This window comes from Salvelinus namaycush, unplaced genomic scaffold (genome assembly GCF_016432855.1).
Source record: "Salvelinus namaycush isolate Seneca unplaced genomic scaffold, SaNama_1.0 Scaffold739, whole genome shotgun sequence".
In the NCBI taxonomy this organism is placed as follows: domain Eukaryota; kingdom Metazoa; phylum Chordata; class Actinopteri; order Salmoniformes; family Salmonidae; genus Salvelinus; species Salvelinus namaycush.
The window spans coordinates 86,973-105,901 of NW_024061463.1; the positions used below are offsets into that span (position 1 = coordinate 86,973).

General features: G+C 42.3%; 1 protein-coding gene and 1 long non-coding RNA gene across 2 annotated transcripts; both read right to left on the reverse strand.

The window, feature by feature from the left end:
* Positions 1-289: 289 nt before the first annotated feature.
* LOC120042653 (NACHT, LRR and PYD domains-containing protein 1 homolog) lies at positions 290-11,399 on the reverse strand. Its single transcript, XM_038987476.1, has 6 exons — positions 11,162-11,399; positions 1,784-2,043; positions 1,408-1,542; positions 1,148-1,280; positions 1,035-1,064; positions 290-655 (listed from the first exon to the last, which is right to left on the reverse strand). The coding sequence occupies exons 1-6, from the start codon at positions 11,250-11,252 to the stop codon at positions 321-323; spliced, it is 984 nt and encodes a 327-aa protein (XP_038843404.1). The 5' UTR covers positions 11,253-11,399; the 3' UTR covers positions 290-320.
* Positions 11,400-11,511: 112 nt separating this feature from the next.
* On the reverse strand, positions 11,512-17,867 carry LOC120042651. The gene is made up of 3 exons (XR_005476190.1): positions 17,830-17,867; positions 12,109-12,146; positions 11,512-11,573 (listed from the first exon to the last, which is right to left on the reverse strand). It is a non-coding gene; the product is annotated as an uncharacterized LOC120042651 (long non-coding RNA).
* Positions 17,868-18,929: the final 1,062 nt, after the last annotated feature.

Genomic DNA, 18,929 nt, shown 5'->3' on the forward strand with positions numbered 1-18,929 from the left:
ATACATGTAGTGGGGGAGGGGTCTTATAACCCCTCCCCTTCTATTAATACAACATAAGCATAATCAATTATTATAATACATCAAACATCTGGTGCAGCCCTTATCATGACCCCAATTTGACCCCATCAGTACTCCAACACTGTTACTATCCATTATACCATTAGGTTGGTACCCCAACACTGTTCCTAGCCATTCTACCATTAGGATGGTACCCCAACACTGCTACTATCCATTCTACCATTAGGTTGGTACCCCAACACTGTTACTATCGATTTTACCATTAGGTTAGTACCCCAACACTGTTACTATCCATTCTACCATTAGGTTGGTACCCCAACACTGTTGATCTGAAGCTCTGTGCAAAGATAGGGGTCCAGCTCCACTAGAAGGATGACCATCCTGGAACTTGACTCATTTCCTTTTCCCGTCACCATGTCGATGATGACACCTGCCTTCTCTGCCCTCTTAGCTATCACCTTCACTGACTCCATTTCCTCCTGGTTGATGACTGTGTGTTGCAGGAGTCTGTCCAGCAGACCATCCAGGACAGGTCCTGATACTCGTTTCACAAACTCTGTCCGTACAGAACGCAGCTGCTTCTCTGCAAAACCAGTCAGACTGCTCTCAGCCGGACCTCCTGCCCCCAACACAGCACCTGAGAGAGTCAGGTTACAAAATAACTACATTTGTACATTTACATTTCAGACATTTAGAAGCAGAATCCTAAAATAAAAGTATTGAGAAAACATTATTTTTTACAATAACGACCTGAACATATCACATATTCACATTTAGGGACGGTTTCACAGACATAGAAAAACAGTCTGGGTCATTCAGAACCAGGCTAATCTACATCAAGTCCTGGAGGAGATGTCATTGGGGCATTCAGAACCAGGCTAATCTACATCAAGTCCTGGAGGAGATGTCATTGTTCTTGAAGACAGTCTTTTATAATCAGGACTAGTCCAGGTCCTACAGTAAACCATGTTGACTGGCCCTCAAGTCATTGGTTTGTATCTCTCATGTTTACTTACTAGTTGAATGGGTTTCAGTGATGTATTCATCTGAAAGAAACAGAAATAGGTTATATCACTCTAAATAGCATCTGTCTGAAAATAACACAGTTATGATTGACATCTGCTCCTACCTATTGGTACCATCTCACTCCATACTGTCCTCTCATCATCCCCGATTAACTCCATCTCAATGTCAACCCCTGTGTTTCTCATGATCATCTTACAACAGCTTGGTGTGGTGTCTGCAGGTAACAGCTGAATCTTCTGTAGGAGGCCATATGGTGCAACGATTGAGACAACAGACAGAGAGAGAAATAGTGAAATAGAATGATATTACAGTTATTCATATACAATATGACAGATTCATGTCCTCAGCCTGATAAAACTGCACCTCTGGATTGATGGACTTGGAGAGGGGATTCTTGAGTGCAAACCAACTGTTCAGCTTTAAGGACCCGTTTGGACTTGACAGGACCAATTCTGAATATCCTTTGGACACCTGATTTTTCTCCCGTTCCTGAACAGCCTACAAAATGAGCAATGTAGTAGTCAGTCAGAACAATGTAGTCTCATAATTCACACAACTTGCAGCTCACTGAGAAACCAATGTTGGTCATAGTTTCTATTGTATTAATGAATGTTACAACATAAATAGATTTCTCACAGAGCTGCATGTTGTCTTTGTAATCTAGAGATTTTCAACAAACTATCAGCTTTCCTTTAGTAAGTTTCAACATACTGTTGTCACTTCAATGATAGTGCCTCACCTCTTTCTGACTGGAGTTTCTGAGGAGCAGGTACAGCCTTGAAATTACTGTTGACCTTTTTACTGCCAAATAGAGGACCACGTCACAGTGGACATCTATGTTCCAAGAAAAGATATAGCTCAGTATAACAGAGATAGCTGAGAACTTGGGATGGAGAATCTTAGCATGGAATCTGGTGACCTCATGCACTTCCTCTAAAGACACTCCATGTTCCTCTACATGAAGAATCTTCATCTCATTCCTCAGGGAAGGGTTGGTCCCTGAACAACACAATACAAAGGAGACAGAAAGACAAATATTGTACTATTCATCCAACTAAAAGGCAAAGAATATGCAGTACCAGATCACAGTAAACTCAAACTCCCAGAATAGTTAATTCATTAACCTGTTTTGGCTGCAGGGGCAGTATTGAGTAACCAGATAAAAGGTGCCCATTTCAAACGGCCTCGTACTCAATTCTTGCTCGTACAATATGCATATTATTATTATTATTGGATAGAAAACACTCTCTAGTTTCTAAAACCGTTTGAATTATATCTGTGAGTAAAACAGAACTCATTTTGCAGCAAACTTCCTGACAGGAAGTGGAAAGTCTGAAATTGAGGCTCTGTTCTAGGGGCTGCCTATTAAAGTCCTTGTTATTTATTAGTTTAGATGCACTTCATACGTCTTCCACTAGATGTCGACAAGGAGTGAGAGAAGAAATGGAGTGTGTAACTTGATCTGGACTCGAATTACAGCTCTTGGAATGACGTGTCCCCCATTACCTGTTTTCAGGAAGGCGCGAAGAGGGACCTGGATTTGCCTTTTGAAAAGCTGTCGTTATAGGCGACTACTATCTCCGGCTTTGATTTTATTTGATACATGTGACCATATCATCGTAAAGTATGTTTTTTCAATATAGTTTAATCAGATTATTGAAATTTTTTCGGGAGTTTTGCCGTGTTCCGTTCTCTTCCGTTTGTTGACATGGAGAGATTCGTGCCACTTGGCTAGTGTGCTTGCTAAACCGAGAGGGAAAGAGGCCGTTCTAAATCCAAACAACGATTGTTCTTGACAAAGGACACCTTGTACAACATTCTGATGGAAGATCAGCAAAAGTAGGAAACATTTTATGATGCTATTTCATATATCTGTCGTACATGTGAACTAGTCGTGGGCGCCCAGCTTTTGGGTACTCTAGCTATACCGAAGCTGTATGTCGAAATGAAGTTAATTTTAGAATTCTAACACAGCGATTGCATTAAGAACTAGTGGATCTATAATTTCCTATACAACAGGTATTTTTTAGTTATGTTTATGAATAGCTATTTGGTCAGAATATGTGTGTCAGAAAAATAGGCACGGAAAAAATCCGGGCGTTGTGGGAAAAAGTAGCTAAGTTAGCACAATGTATAACCATTGATTTCAGCTCTAAATATGCACATTTTCGAACAAAACATAAGTGTATGTATAACCTGATGTTATAGGACTGTCATCTGATGAAGAATATCAAGGTTAGTCAAAAATTATATATCTTTTGCTTGTTTGTTACGATCGCTAACTTTTACTGCTGGGAAATGGCTTGTGTTTTTGGCTATTGTGGTAAGCTAATATAACGCTATATTGTGTTTTCGCTGTAAACCACTTGATAAATCGGAAATATTGTCTGGAATCACAAGATGCCTGTCTTTCATTTGCTGTACACTATGTATTTTTCAGAAATGTTTTATGATGAGTATTTAGGTATTTGGCGTTGGTGTCTGTAATTATTCTGTCTGCTTTCGGTGCAATTTCTGATTGTAGCTGCAATGTAAACTATGATTTATACCTGAAATATGCACATTTTTCGAACAAAACATAGATTTATTGAATAACATGTTATAAGACTGTCATCTGATGAAGTTGTTTGTTGGTTAGTTTGGTTGGTTCTTGGTTAGTTAGGTTGGCTTTGTGCATGCTACCTGTGCTGTGAAAAATGTCTGTCCTTTTTTGTATTTGGTGGTGAGCTAACATAAATATACGTGCTGTTTTCGCTGTAAAACATTTAAAAAATCGGACATGTTGGCTGGATTCACAAGATGTGTACCTTTCATTTGCTGTATTGGACTTGTTAATGTGTGAAAGTTAAATATTTCTAAAAAATATATTTTGAATTTCGCGCCCTGCACTTGAAGTGGCTGTTGTCATATTGTGGGCGGCCTCTGGCTTGCAGCCAGAAGAAGTTAACCTTTTCTCAATAGGGGGTGCTGTTTTCACTTTGTAAAAATTTCGTTCCCAAATTAACCTGTTTGGGCTGCAGGGGCAGTATTGAGTAGCCAGATAAAAGGTGCCCATTTCAAACGGCCTCGTACTCAATTCTTGCTCGTACAATATGCATATTATTATTACTATTGGATAGAAAACACTCTATAGTTTCTAAAACCGTTTGAATTATATCTGTGAGTCAAACAGAACTCATTTGGCACAAACTTCCTGACCAGGAAGTGGAAAGTCTGAAATCGATGCTCTGTTCTACTTCCTGCCTATAAATGGGCATGATACGTATGAGTATACATGCATGTCATACACCTTCCCCTGGATGTCAAGAGGCGGTGAGAGAAGAAATGGGGTGTTTATCTTGGTCTGAAGTGGAATACAAGCTCTTTGTATGACGTGTCCCCCATTTCCTGTACTCTGGAGAGCGCGAGGTGGTTCCTGGATTTGCATTCTGTTTAGCTGCCGTTATAGGCGACTACTATCTCCGGCTTTGATTTTATTTGATACATGTGACCATATCATCGTAAAGTATATTTTTTCAATATAGTTTAATCAGATAATTGAAATTTTTTAGGGAGTTTTGCTGTGTTCCGTTCTCTGACTTTGTTGACAATGGAGCGATTTGTGCCACTTGGCTAGTGCGCTTGCTAAATCGAGAGGGAAAGTGGCCGTTCTAAATCCAAACAACGACTGTTCTGGACAAAGGACCCCTTGTCCAACATTCTGATGAAAGATCAGCAAAAGTAAGAAACATTTTATGATGCTATTTCATATATCTGTCGTGCATGTGAACTAGTCGTCGGCGTCCAACGTTTGGGTACTCTAGCTATACCGAAGCTGGATGTCGTAATGAAGTTATTTTTTAGAATTCTAACACTGCGATTTCATTAAGAACTAATGGATCTATCATTTCCTATACAACATGTATTTTTTAGTTATGTTTATGAATAGCTATTTGGTCAGAATATGTGTGTCATAAAAAGTGTCAGAAAAATATCCGAACGTTGTGGGAAATAGTAGCTACGTTAGCAGAATGTATAACCACTGATTTCAGCTCTAAATATGCACATTTTCGAACAAAACATAAGTGTATGTATAACCTGATGTTATAGGACTGTCATCTGATGAAGAATATCAAGGTTAGTCAAAAATTATATATCTTTTGCTTGTTTGTTACGATCGCTAACCTTTTGCTACTGGGAAATGGCATGTGTTTCTGGCTTTTGTGGTAAGCTAATATAACGCTATATTGTGTTTTCGCTGTAAAACACTTAATAAATCGGAAATATTGTCTGGAATCACAAGATGCCTGTCTTTCATTTGCTGTACACTATGTATTTTTCAGAAATGTTTTATGATGAGTAATTAGGTATTTGACGTTGGTGTCTGTAATTATTCTGTCTGCTTTCGGTGCAATTTCTGATTGTAGCTGCAATGTAAACTATGATTTATACCTGAAATATGCACATTTTTCGAACAAAACATAGATTTATTGAATAACATGTTATAAGACTGTCATCTGATGAAGTTGTTTGTTGGTTAGTTTGGTTGGTTCTTGGTTAGTTAGGTTGGCTTTGTGGATGCTACCTGTGCTGTGAAAAATGTCTGTCCTTTTTTGTATTTGGTGGTGAGCTAACATAAATATACGTGCTGTTTTCGCTGTAAAACATTTAAAAAATCGGACATGTTGGCTGGATTCACAAGATGTGTACCTTTCATTTGCTGTATTGGACTTGTTAATGTGTGAAAGTAAAATATTTAAAAAATATATATTTTGAATTTCGCGCCCTGCACTTGAAGTGGCTGTTGTCATAAGTGTACCGACACCGGGCTGCAGCCATAAGAAGTTAAACTGCCTCGTACTCAATTCTTGCTCGTACAATATGCATATTATTATTACTATTGGATAGAAAACACTCTCTAGTTTCTAAAACCGTTTGAATTATATCTGTGAGTAAAACAGAACTCAAGTTGGAGCAAACTTTCTGTGAGGAAGTGAGAAATCTGAAATAAGGCAGGCTGTTCTAGGGTCAGTTTATTAATTTGCATGTCTTCTATTGGTCGAGATGCACTGCATACGCCTTCCCCTAGATGTCAGCAAATAGTGAGAATTGGAATGGAGTTGCTAGGCAGATCTGAGGTCATATAAAGGGTCTTGGAACGTGGGGTGCAGTCTTTTCAACATTCGCCATGACGCAAGACAGACCTCAGGATGGCGTTCTGGAAAGCTCCCGTTATAGGCCTTAGATATATCCGGCTCTGATTTTATTCGATATAGGTGTTAAAGACATCATAATGTTGTTATTTTAAACCGAGTTATATCAGTTTATATCAGTATATTGCGATTTTCGGATATTTCTTTGTGCTGCGTTATAGTGAGTTGGGCACGTCTTCGCCACATGGCTAATGTTTACTGCTAATTCCAAAGTTGAAGGCGACAATCTATAACCGAGCAACGATTCCTCTGGACAAAGGACAACTTGCCCAAGATTCTGATGGGAGCTCATCAAAAAGTAAGAAGTATTTATGATGTTAATTCGTTGTTCTGTTGAAAAATGTGAAACTACTATTCCGCCATTAATTTCGGTGCGGTCTCGCTTTAACGCACGCTGTATGTCGTAGTAACGTTAATTTTAAAAATCTAACACAGCGGTTGCATTAAGAACTAATGTATCTTTCATTTGCTGTCCAACCTGTATTTTTTAGTCAAGTTTATGATTAGTTACTGATTAGATTAGGTGCCTCTCCCAAGATTTCTCCTGACATTTTGTTGGCAGCTTGGCTACTATTGTCACGCCCTGGCCTTAGTATTCTTTGTTTCCTTTATTATTTTAGTTAGGTCAGGGTGTGACATGGGGAAGGTATGTGTTTTTGTATTGTCTAGGGTGGTTGTATGGTTTAGGGGGTTAAGTAGAGTAGATGGGTTTGTGTTTAGTGTAGGTGTCTAGCTGTGTCTATGGTTGCCTGAATGGTTCTCAATCAGAGACAGATGTCATTAATTGTCTCTGATTGGGAGCCATATTTAAGACAGCCATAGGCACTAGGTTAATGTGGGTAATTGTCTATGTTGTACGTTTGTAGCTTGTGTGTGCACTTACGTCTATAGCTTCACGATCGTTTGTTGTTTTGTTTCAGTTTGTTAAAGTGTTCGTTGCGTGTTTTTTCTTTTCTCTAAAATAAAAGAGAATGTATTTTGCACACGCTGCGCAGTGGTCCACTCTCTCTCAGCAAGACGATCGTGACAGAATTACCCACCAGAATCGGACCAAGCGGCGTGTAAAGCAGCAACAGGAGCAATACACAAAGGATTCATGGACATGGGAGGAGCTACTGGATGGAAAGGGTCCTTGGGCACAACCGGGAGAATATCGCCTCCCTCGTGAAGAGCTGGAGGCAGCTAAAGCCGAGAGGAGGCGATATGAGGAGGCAGCACGGAAGCAAGGCTGGAAGCCCGCGAGTACAACCCAAAAATTTATTGGGGGGGCTAAAAGGGAGTGTGGTGAAGTCTGGTAGGAGACCTGCGCATACTCCCTGTACTTACCGTGGAGAGCAAGAGTACGGGCAGACACCGTGTTACGCAGTAGAACGCATGGTGTCTCCTGTACGTGTTCATAGCCCGGTGCGGGTTATTCCACCTCCCCGCACTGGCAGGGCTAGATTGAGGATTGAGCCGGATGTCATGAAGCCGGCCCAACGCATCTGGCCACCAGTGCGTCTCCTCGGGCCGGCTTACATGGCACCAGCCTTACGCATGGTGTACCCGGTTCGCCTACATAGCCCGGTGCGGGTTATTCCACCTCCCCGCACTGGTCGGGCGATGGGGAGCATACAACCAGGTAAGGTTGGGCAGGCTCAGTGCTCAAGGGAGCCAGTACGCCTGCACGGTCCGGTATTTCCGGCGCCACCTCCCCGCCCCAGCCTAGTACCACCAGTGCCTACACCACGCACCAGGGTTCCAGTGTGTCTCCAGAGCCCTGTTCCTCCTCCACGCACTCGCCCTATGGTGCGTGTCTCCAGCCCGGTACCACCAGTTCCGGCACCACGCACCAAGCCTCCTGTGCGTCTCCAGAGTCCTGTGCGTCCTGTTGCTGCTCCCCGCACTAGCCCTGAGATGAGTGTCCCCAGCCCGGTACCACCAGTTCCGGCACCACGCACTAGGCCTAATGTGCGTCTCCAGGGTCCTGTATGCCCTGTTCCTTCTCCCCGCACTAGCCTTCAGGTGCGTGTCCCCAGCCCGGTACCACCAGTTCCGGCACCACGCACCAGGCCTACAGTGCGCCTCAGCCGGCCAGAGTCTGCCGTCTGCCCAGCGACGCCTGAGCTGCCCGTCTGGCAAGCACCGTCTGAGCTGCCCGTCTGGCAAGCACCGTCTGAGCTGCCCGTCTGCCAAGCACCGTCTGAGCTGCCCGTCTGCCAAGCACCGTCTGAGCTGCCCGTCTGCCAAGCACCGTCTGAGCTGCCCGTCTGCCAAGCACCGTCTGAACTGCCCGTCTGCCAAGCACCGTCTGAGCTGCCCGTCTGCCAAGCACCGTCTGAGCTGCCCGTCTGCCAAGCACCGTCTGAGCTGCCCGTCTGCCAAGCACCGTCTGAGCTGCCCGTCTGCCAAGCACCGTCTGAGCTGCCCGTCTGCCAAGCACCGTCTGAGCTGCCCGTCTGCCAAGCACCGTCTGAGCTGCCCGTCTGCCAAGCACCGTCAGAGCTGCCCGTCTGCCAAGCACCGTCAGAGCTGCCCGTCTGTCCCGAGCCGCTAGAGCCGTCCGCCAGACAGGATCAGCCAGAGCCGTCCGCCAGACAGGATCAGCCAGAGCCGTCCGCCAGACAGGATCAGCCAGAGCCGTCCGCCAGACAGGATCAGCCCGAGCCGTCCGCCAGACAGGATCAGCCCGAGCCGTCCGCCAGACAGGATCAGCCCGAGCCGTCCGCCAGACAGGATCAGCCCGAGCCGTCCGCCAGACAGGATCAGCCCGAGCCGTCCGCCAGACAGGATCAGCCCGAGCCGTCCGCCAGACAGGATCAGCCCGAGCCGTCCGCCAGACAGGATCAGCCCGAGCCATCCGCCAGACAGGATCAGCCAGATCCGTCCGCCAGCCATGAGCAGCCAGATCCGTCCGCCAGCCATGAGCAGCCAGATCCGTCAGCCAGCCATGAGCAGCCAGATCCGTCAGCCAGCCATGAGCAGCCAGATCCGTCAGCCAGCCATGAGCAGCCAGATCCGTCAGCCAGCCATGAGCAGCCAGATCCGTCAGCCAGCCATGAGCTGCAGTCCCTCAGTCCGGAGCTGCCGTCCCTCAGTCCGGAGCTGCCGTCCCTCAGTCCGGAGCTGCCGTCCCTCAGTCCGGAGCTGCCTTCCAGTCATGAGCTGGCTTCCAGTCAGGAGCTGCCCTCTAGTCAGGAGCTGCCCTCCAGTCAGGAGCTGCCCTCCAGTCAGGAGCTGCCCTCCAGTCAGGAGCTACCCCTCAGTCCGGAGCTACCCCTCAGTCCGGAGCTACCCCTCAGTCCGGAGCTACCCCTCAGTCCGGAGCTACCCCTCAGTCCGGAGCTACCCCTCAGTCCGGAGCTACCCATCCGTCCGGTGGCGCCCTCTGGGATGGTCTTCAGTCCGGGACTTGCTACAAGGGTCGCCGCTCCAGAGGCGCCACCAAAGCGGGTATTGACAATGGTGGAGTGGGGGCCTCGTCCCGCGCCCGAGCCGCCGCCATGATGGGGGCCACCCCGGACCCTCCCCTTCTGTTTCAGGTTCTGCGGCCGGAGTCCGCACCTTTGGGGGGGGGGGGGGGTACTGTCACACCCTGGCCTTAGTATTCTTTGTTTCCTTTATTATTTTAGTTAGGTCAGGGTGTGACATGGGGAAGGTATGTGTTTTTGTATTGTCTAGGGTGGTTGTATGGTTTAGGGGGTTAAGTAGAGTAGATGGGTTTGTGTTTAGTGTAGGTGTCTAGCTGTGTCTATGGTTGCCTGAATGATTCTCAATCAGAGACAGATGTCATTAATTGTCTCTGATTGGGAGCCATATTTAAGAAAGCCATAGGCACTAGGTTAATGTGGGTAATTGTCTATGTTGTACGTTTGTAGCTTGTGTGTGCACTTACGTCTATAGCTTCACGATCGTTTGTTGTTTTGCTTCAGTTTGTTAAAGTGTTCGTTGCGTGTTTTTTCTTTTCTCTAAAATAAAAGAGAATGTATTTTGCACACGCTGCGCCTTGGTCCTCTCTCTCTCAGCAAGACGATCGTGACAACTATTCTCATTGTATAACCACGATTTGTGCCGCTAAATATGCACATTTTCGAACAAACTCTATATGTATTGTGTAATATGATGTTATAGGACTGTCATCTGAAGAAGTTTGAGAAGGTTAGTGAAAAAATGTATATCTTTTGCTGGTTTATTCGTTATCGCTATTGTTGGCTTGAATCAATGCTGTTGTGTGGTTGGCTATTGTAGTAAGCTAATATAATGCTATATTGTGTTTTCGCTGTAAAACACTTAAAAAATCTGAAATATTGGCTGGAATCACAAGATCTTTGTCTTTCATTTGCTGTACGCTGTGTATTTTTCATAAATGTTTTATGATGAGTATTTAGGTAATTCACGTTGGTCTCTGTAGTTATTCTAGTTGCTTTAGTGAGAGTTGTGATGGTGGCTGCAATGTAAAACTATGATTTATACCTGAAATATGCACATTTTTCTAACAAAACATATGCTATACAATAAATATGTTATCAAACTGTCATCTGAAGTTGTTTCTTGGTTAGTGACTATTTATATCTTTATTTGGTCGAAATTGTGATAGCTACCTATGCAGGAAAAAAATGGTGGAGTAAAAAAAGTGGTGTCTTTTGCTATCGTGGTTAGCTAATAGAAATACATATTGTGTCTTCCCTGTAAAACATTTTAAAAATCAGAAATGATGGCTGGATTCACAAGATGTGTATCTTTCATCTGGTGTCTTGGACTTGTGATTTAATGATATTTAGATGCTAGTATTTACTTGTGACACTATGCTAGGCTATGCTAGTCAGCTTTTTTACTGATGGGGGTGCTCCCGGATCCGGGATTGTGATGAAGTAGAAGTTAATTCAGGAAGTGAAACTCAGTTACATGGAAATGTCTTTCTGAATACTATTTCTATATGGTTTTACCTAAACAGACAAAGTGTGGCAGATGAGCTTCCTCCAGTTCACCTAACTCCATAGTGATGTCCAGGAATGGACCACCTTGTGTGTACTGCATGTCTTTCAGAAGTTGACTGTAGGGTTCCCAGTTCCTGAAGTGATACTTCAGAATGACATCTCTCTCACACAGCCAGCGGAGCCCAGACACTGTGCACTCATAACTCCCTTTGGGTGTCCTGTGCCTGAGGGCAACAACAAGATATGGTAGAGAGGGTCAATGGTCAAATGGAGAGGTTGGATTAGAAGACTATTCCCAAAGGTAATGGGGAAATACACTAGCAAGTGGAATGAAATGTTAAAAGTAGTTATTTTACCTTAACATTGTCACTCCCTGGACAGTGGAAGTCAAGGGTTCAATCTGAAGCCAGTGTGTGGAGTCCTGAACAAGGACAAGCATGTCAGTAATACATATGGGGCCTGTTTCCTGGACACAGATTGAGTCTAGTGCTGGACTAAAAAGCATGCACCACCACGCGATCTACTGTCTCTATTACTACTGTCTCTATTATTCCGTGCACCAGCATGCACGGAAGTTTCAATAGAAAGTTCTTTAAAGTCCAGGACTAGACTTAATCTGTGTCTGGGAAACTGGCCCATTAACCAAAGTAACTAATCTAATGTATTTATTCAATGTTACATGGAATGCTTGGGATTTATCAATTAAACTGTCTAATGACAAAATATGACAACAGCTAAAATCCTGCATGTCTACAAGCAGAACACAGGACTGTCTATATCCCAGGATGAATGGTTGGTCAGTACACACCTGGCTTTGAGACTGTGTTCATATTACTAAAGCAGAACACAGGACTGTCTATATCCCAGTATGAATGGTTGGTCAGTACACACCTGGCTTTGAGACTGAGCCTGACTCCTGCAGGTATGTAAAAGTAAGAATTGACATTATGACTTACCTCAACATGGTCACAAGTCTTACAGCTCTGAGGAATCCCTGAAGTCAAAAGTAGTTGGTTAAAATTGACAATGTAATAATGAATTCATAATTATTAAATAGACTTGTAATAAAAATGAATATAAGTGAGCAACAGTCTAAGAATGTACACTCATTAGCATACCATAATCTGACATTAGTGTTATAATAATTCATGTTTGTGGAAGCAGAAAATAACATTGTTCTGGTCCATGTTTTGTAGATGTTGGGGGCCTGATTTCTGCTAGATCCTAGGATGAGAGCTTAAAGGTAGAGTCAGCTAAATGATGATGTACGAGCAGCACCACAGATATTGTGATGAGCAAGATGCCTTACTTCTCTCTCTCACAGTCACACACATTCTGCTAGATCCTAGGATGTTCTCTTCACTCTCTAACAGTGTGTCAGCCACGGGACCAAAACAGAGAAGTTTAGCATCGTGTTAAAACGCTCTTAGTTGTTGCAGAAATTGGCCCACAATGCCGTTTACTTTGTGCATCTATGTCATATCGCTGACTCTACCTTTAACCTCTACGGACCATCCATCCCGGATCCGGGATCATTCTCATCAGAAACGCTGACTAGAATAGAATAGCCTAGCCTAGCGCCACAGGGATATAATATAATATAATTTCATGAAATCACAAGTCCAATACAGCAAATGAAAGATAAACATCTTGTGAATCCAGCCAACATGTCCGATTTTTAAAATGTTTTACAGCGAAAACACAACATATATTTATGTTAGCTCACCACAATATCCAAAAACCCCCACCATTTTTTCACAGAAAAGATAGCTTTCACAAAACCCACAAATAGAGATAAAATTAATCACTAACCTTTGAACAACTTCATCAGATGGCAGTCATATGACATCATGTTATACAATACATTTATGTTTTGTTCGATTATGTGCATATTTATAGCCAGAAATCGTGGTTTTACATTGGCGCCATGTTCAGAAATGGCTCCAAAATAGCGAAAGTAGTTACAGATAGCAACGTGAAATACAGAAATACTCATCATAAACTTTGATGAAAGATACAAGTTTAACATATAATTAAAGATACACTGATTCTTAATGCAACCGCTGTGTTAGATTTAAAAAATAACTTTAGTAAAAAGCATAGCATGCAAGACAGCGCTCTGAGACAGCGCTCAGCCATTCTCCGCCATGTTGGAGTCAACAGAAATACGAAATTGCATCATAAATATTCCCTTACCTTTGATGATTTTTCATCAGAATGCAGTGCCAGTGTAAAGGCAGATTTCCTCCTCTTCGTCTGAAGAGACGAAGACGCAGCGTAGTTAGTGTTCATCATGTTTAATAACGACAAAACCGTCAACACTACAAAATACAAAATAAAAAATGTGGCAAAACCGAAACGGTCCTATCTGGTGCATAGAACACAAAGACAGAAGACAACCACCCACAAAAACCCAACACAAAACAGGCTGCCTAAATATGGTTCCCAATCAGAGACAATGACTAACACTTGCCTCTGATTGAGAACCATATCAGGCCAAACATAGAAACAGGAAAACTAGACACACAACATGGAATGCCCACTCAGCTCACGTCCTGACCAACACTAAAACAAAGAAAACACAAAAGAACTATGGTCAGAACGTGAAAGCCAGGAATCCTAGTTCCACAATAAATTGTTGTTTTGTTTTATAATGTCCATTACTTCTGTCGAATTAGCAACTTTGGCTAGCATGTGTAGTTCACGTGTCCAAACAATTGCGCAATTGAATGAAAACGTTGAACGAAAACTTCTAAAAGTGATATTACAAGTCGAATAAACTGGTCAAACTCAGTTGAGAATCAATCTTCAGGATGTTTTTCTCATATATAGTCATGACGTTGCCTGCTTGGGTATTGCAAACCCCATCCCCCTCTCCCTGCCTCTCCCTTTCCTCCTTCAACCCATGCTGTGATCACAGAGAGACGTCGTAAATTCCTGAGAATCTCCTCATGGCTAAACAGTATTAGAGAGAGGGTAAACTTTCAGGACAAAGAGGTTTCTTCCACCTCACAGAACTTGAGGTACGAACAGATTTCATGTTCCGGAAAAAAGTATTAAAGATCGGTGAAGATCCCAGCTATTAACATGCCCGTTTGTCACCACGTGGGAAACTCATGTGAGACTGTGGGGCTACATTACCATACCGCTGTTTATATAATAACCTCAGATATGAGGTTTACATCTGTTTGTTGTATAAAATTAATGAGTGAGTATGATACTGTTTGTATAATTGTGTAATATGATTTTGGACTGTTTAATGAAGAAAAATACAAATCACTTTTGTATTTGAACTAAATCCAAGGACCGCCCCTGAGCCCAGTACGGGTCAGACATCCAAGGACAGCCCCTTCCTGCTATCCGAATAAAAGCCAACTCTGAGAAATTATCATTAGACCATGTTTTTCCCCATATGGGGAGAACGAAGGTTAACTTCTTATGGCTGCAAGCTCGACGTCGGTACACTTATGACAACAGCCAGCTCAAGTGCAGGGCGCAAAATTCAAAATATATATTTTTTAAATATTTAACTTTCACACATTAACAAGTCCAATACAGCATATGAAAGGTACACCTTGTGAATCCAGCCAACATGTCCGATTTTTAAAATGTTTTACAGCGAAAACAGCACGTATATTTATGTTAGCTCACCACCAAATACAAAAAAGGACAGACATTTTTCACAGCACAGGTAGCATGCACAAAGCCAACCTAACTAACCAAGAACCAACCAAACTAACCACCAAACAACTTCATCAGATGACAGTCTTATAACATGTTATTCAATAAATCTATGTTTTGTTCGAAAAATGTGCATATTTCAGGTATAAATCATAGTTTACATTGCAGCTACAATCAGAAATTGCACCGAAAGCAGACAGAATAATTACAGACACCAACGCCAAATAACTAAATACTCATCATAAAACATTTCTGAAAAATACATAGTGTACAGCAATTGAAAGACAGGCATCTTGTGATTCCAGACAATATTTCCGATTTATCAAGTGGTTTACAGCGAAAACACAATATAGCGTTATATTAGCTTACCACAATAGCCAAAAACACAAGCAATTTCCCAGTAGCAAAAGTAAGCGATCGTAACAAACAAGCAAAAGATATATAATTTTTGACTAACCTTGATTTTCTTCCTCAGATGACAGTCCTATTACATCAGGTTATACATACACTTATGTTTTGTTCGAAAATGTGCATATTTAGAGCTGAAATCAATGGTTACACATTGTGCTAACTTAGCTACTTTTTCCCACTACGTCCGGATTTTTCCTGACACTTTTTCTGACACACATATTCTGACCAAATAGCTATTCATAAACATAACTAAAAAATACATGTTGTATAGGAAATGATCGATCCATTAGTTCTTAATGAAATCGCAGTGTTAGAATTCTAAAAATAACTTCATTACGATATGCAGCTTCGGTATAGCTAGAGTACCCAAACGTTGGGCGCCCACGACTAGTTCACATGTACGACAGATATATGAAATAGCATCATAAAATGTTTCTTACTTTTGCTGATCTTTCATCAGAATGTTGGACACGGTGTCCTTTGTCCAGAACAATCGTTGTTTGGATTTAGAACGGCAACTTTCGCTCTTGATTTAGCACGCGCACTAGCCAAGTGGCACGGATCTCTCCATCGTCAGCAAAGTCAGAGAACGGAACACGGCAAAACTCCCGAATTTTTTTTAATAATCTGATTAAACTATATTGAAAAAACATACTTTACGATGATATGGTCACATGTATCAAATAAAATCAAAGCCGGAGATAGTAGTCATCCATAACGGCAGCTAAACAGAAGGCAATCCCACTGTCCACCTCGCGCTCCCCAGAGTACCGGAAATGAGGGACACGTCATACAAAGAGCTTGTATTCCAATTCAGACCAAGATAAACACTACATTTCTTCTCTCACAGCTTCTTGACATCCAGGGGAAGGTCTATGAAGTGCACGTAGACTCTTACGTTTCATGCCCATGTATAGGCCGGAAGAAGAACAGAGCCTCGATTTCAGACTTTCCACTTCCTGGTCAGGAAGTTAGTGCCAAATGAGTTCTGTTTGACTCACAGATATAATTCAAACGGTTTTAGAAACTAGAGAGTGTTTTCTATCCAATAGTAATAATAATATGCATATTGTACGAGCAAGAATTGAGTACGAGGCCATTTGAAATGGGCACCTTTAATCAGAGCTACTCAATACTGCCCCTGCAGCCATAAAAAGTTAAGTACCATTGCTGAATCTTTAACCATACCACGTGGTTATACTCATAGACGAATAAGAACAAGTCGTTGATATTGACTACTAGTCTGCAGCTAGGAATTCGGTATCATTGAACGTGAAGAAAGACAACCGCCGAAACATCCATTCTATAATGAATGTCACTCTGAACTATCCACAAGAACTAAGACAGAGACAGAAGGAACTCCAACAGAAACTAACTTCTCTCCAACGATCAAGATGACACACACCGACCGTAACTATATATATATTGATTACAATTGTTCCCGAATGAGTGAGCGTTCATGTGTAAGGATTAGCATGTCAATTGTTATAAAGAGTATACTCTGTAGTGACTTCTGAATCGACCCCCCATTTTCCCTTTGTCTAACAAGCCCCCATGCCGGTTCAGCCCACTAGGGCATATTTCTCCCATCATTTTCATGTAACCATTTTAAGTTTGTTTGTTTGTTTGTGCATTTCTGTGAATTAATTAGTTAGTAATAAATAAATGATTTAAGACAATTGATGTATGGATGACTCATAGTGAAGACTGGGTTCGTGCAGGTAACCAACAATTTAAGACGTTTGGAATGAGACTAACGTGAGGTAAAAATAAATAAATAATTAATCAGAAGACTATTGATCAGATATGAAAATATCTGAAAGGTTATATTGGGAAATTATAACTTTGTAATCTGACTACTTTCCCTGGTGCCCTCGAATTCATAGTTAATTACTTACGTTATTACTCAGTTGATCACGTAATCCCTAATTACAGGAATCTTTGATAAAAACTATAATTCTTCAATTTAATGATAGCAAAGACACGACAATATCCAATAATGTCCCAAACGGAGCATTTCTTCATGTCTATCTAACGCAGTGCAGACAAAGACATCACATGCCCTCTGTGCGTGGCCAAGAACTGGCAATCTGCCTGACCAGTCACTCCAAAGGCTCTCATCCGGTCCCACATGAAGCTATATGCTTCATTCTACGTTCTACTGCCTGTTGACATCTAGTGGAAGGCGTATGAAGTGCATACAGATCCATAAATATAAGGCAATTGAATAGGCGATGCCTTTCACAGCGACCCATTTCAGAATTTTCACTTCCTGTTTGGAAGTTTGCCTGCCATATGAGTTCTGTTTTACTCACAGATATAATTCAAACAGTTTTAGAAACTTCAGAGTGTTTTCTATCCAATAGTAATAATAATATGCATATCATATGATCTAGGACAGAGTACGAGGCCGTTTAATTTGGGCACAAATTCATCCAAAAGTGAAAATGTCGCCCCCTATCCCTAAGAAGTTTTAAGTTTGTTTTGACCAAATAGATCATGATTGTGTTCCTTACCTGGGACTCAAGTATAATGAACGCTTTCATCGCATATAGATTTTAAAACAATTAAATTAGTCAACTCACATTTCTCAGGTCCAGGCTTGATACAACACTCTCCAACATGGTCTCTGGTGTCCTCAGGTCCAGGCTTGATCCAACTCTCTCCACCATGATCTCTGGTGTTGGTAAAGCAGAAGGATAGACTGTCTGTTGGTCCAACAGAACACATTAAAACACACTACTACTAATCTAATTGTAGAAATGATTCCAGAGGGAAACAAATGATAAAACATTACCATGACTCACCTCTGAATGTGTTGGTCATCTATCTGACACAGGGTCACTGAGGAGGCGGAAACCAGAAATCCAGGATAGAGGGGGTCAGTGAATATGGTGTGTTCTGTGTAAAGGTGTGTCAGTGTACCAGAGGAGGACACCCTATAGAAGGACAAAGTACCAGCTGGCCAGTCCAGATACACACCAACTCTATTAGAAATAGGACCAGGGATGGATCTGCTCCAGACTCCAGCATGGTAAAAGTGATAACCACTGTGAGAGCAGCCTAAACACCAGGACTTCCTATTGCCTCCAATTCTACTGTCAACCGCCTCTCCCTTCCTGTTCATTCCTTTGTACACCACACCAATGTCAGCCATGTCACCATCCATCTCCACCTCCCAGTAATAACGACATCCAGATAAGCCTTCTCTGATGAGAACTTGTGTAAGACAATTAAATCTGTCTGGATGGTCTTCATAATGCTGCTTCTCTTCCACCCGTGTCACCTTCCTGTTCCCCTCAGACAGTATCAGGTTTGGGTTTGCTGTATTTGGGTCCAGGGTGAGATAACAGGCATCTGTAGACAAAAGGAGAGTTTAATCAAACCACGTCTTCATATAAAATGTTGTTTTGCAGTTACAGAACAAGTATTGATTAGTTACTGTATTACGATAGTCCTGATTATTCAGTTAATTAGGATTGAAGAGACTTACATTTCTTCAGCCCTGATTTCAGCCTGCACTCTCCACCATGATCCACACTGTAGGAGAAACAGGTTATTGCCTGACTGTAACGGTAGTCCTCCTCCTCTTCATCCGAAGAGGAGGAGCATGGATTGAACCAAGGCGCAGCGTTGTGAAATGACATAATTTTAATAAAACAAGACGGGAAAACCACGAAACGAA

Excerpts from the sequence above, each read along its gene's own strand:
- LOC120042653 (XM_038987476.1), bottom strand. The coding sequence starts at position 11,252 with ATGCAGTACACACAAGGTGGTCCATTCCTGGACATCACTATGGAGTTA. Across the intron at positions 1,065-1,147 it reads GAGTGAGATGGTACCAATAG|ATGAATACATCACTGAAACC; the intron begins GTAGGAGCAGAT and ends TGTTTCTTTCAG. Across the intron at positions 656-1,034 it reads CACTGAAACCCATTCAACTA|GTGCTGTGTTGGGGGCAGGA; the intron begins GTAAGTAAACAT and ends TGACTCTCTCAG.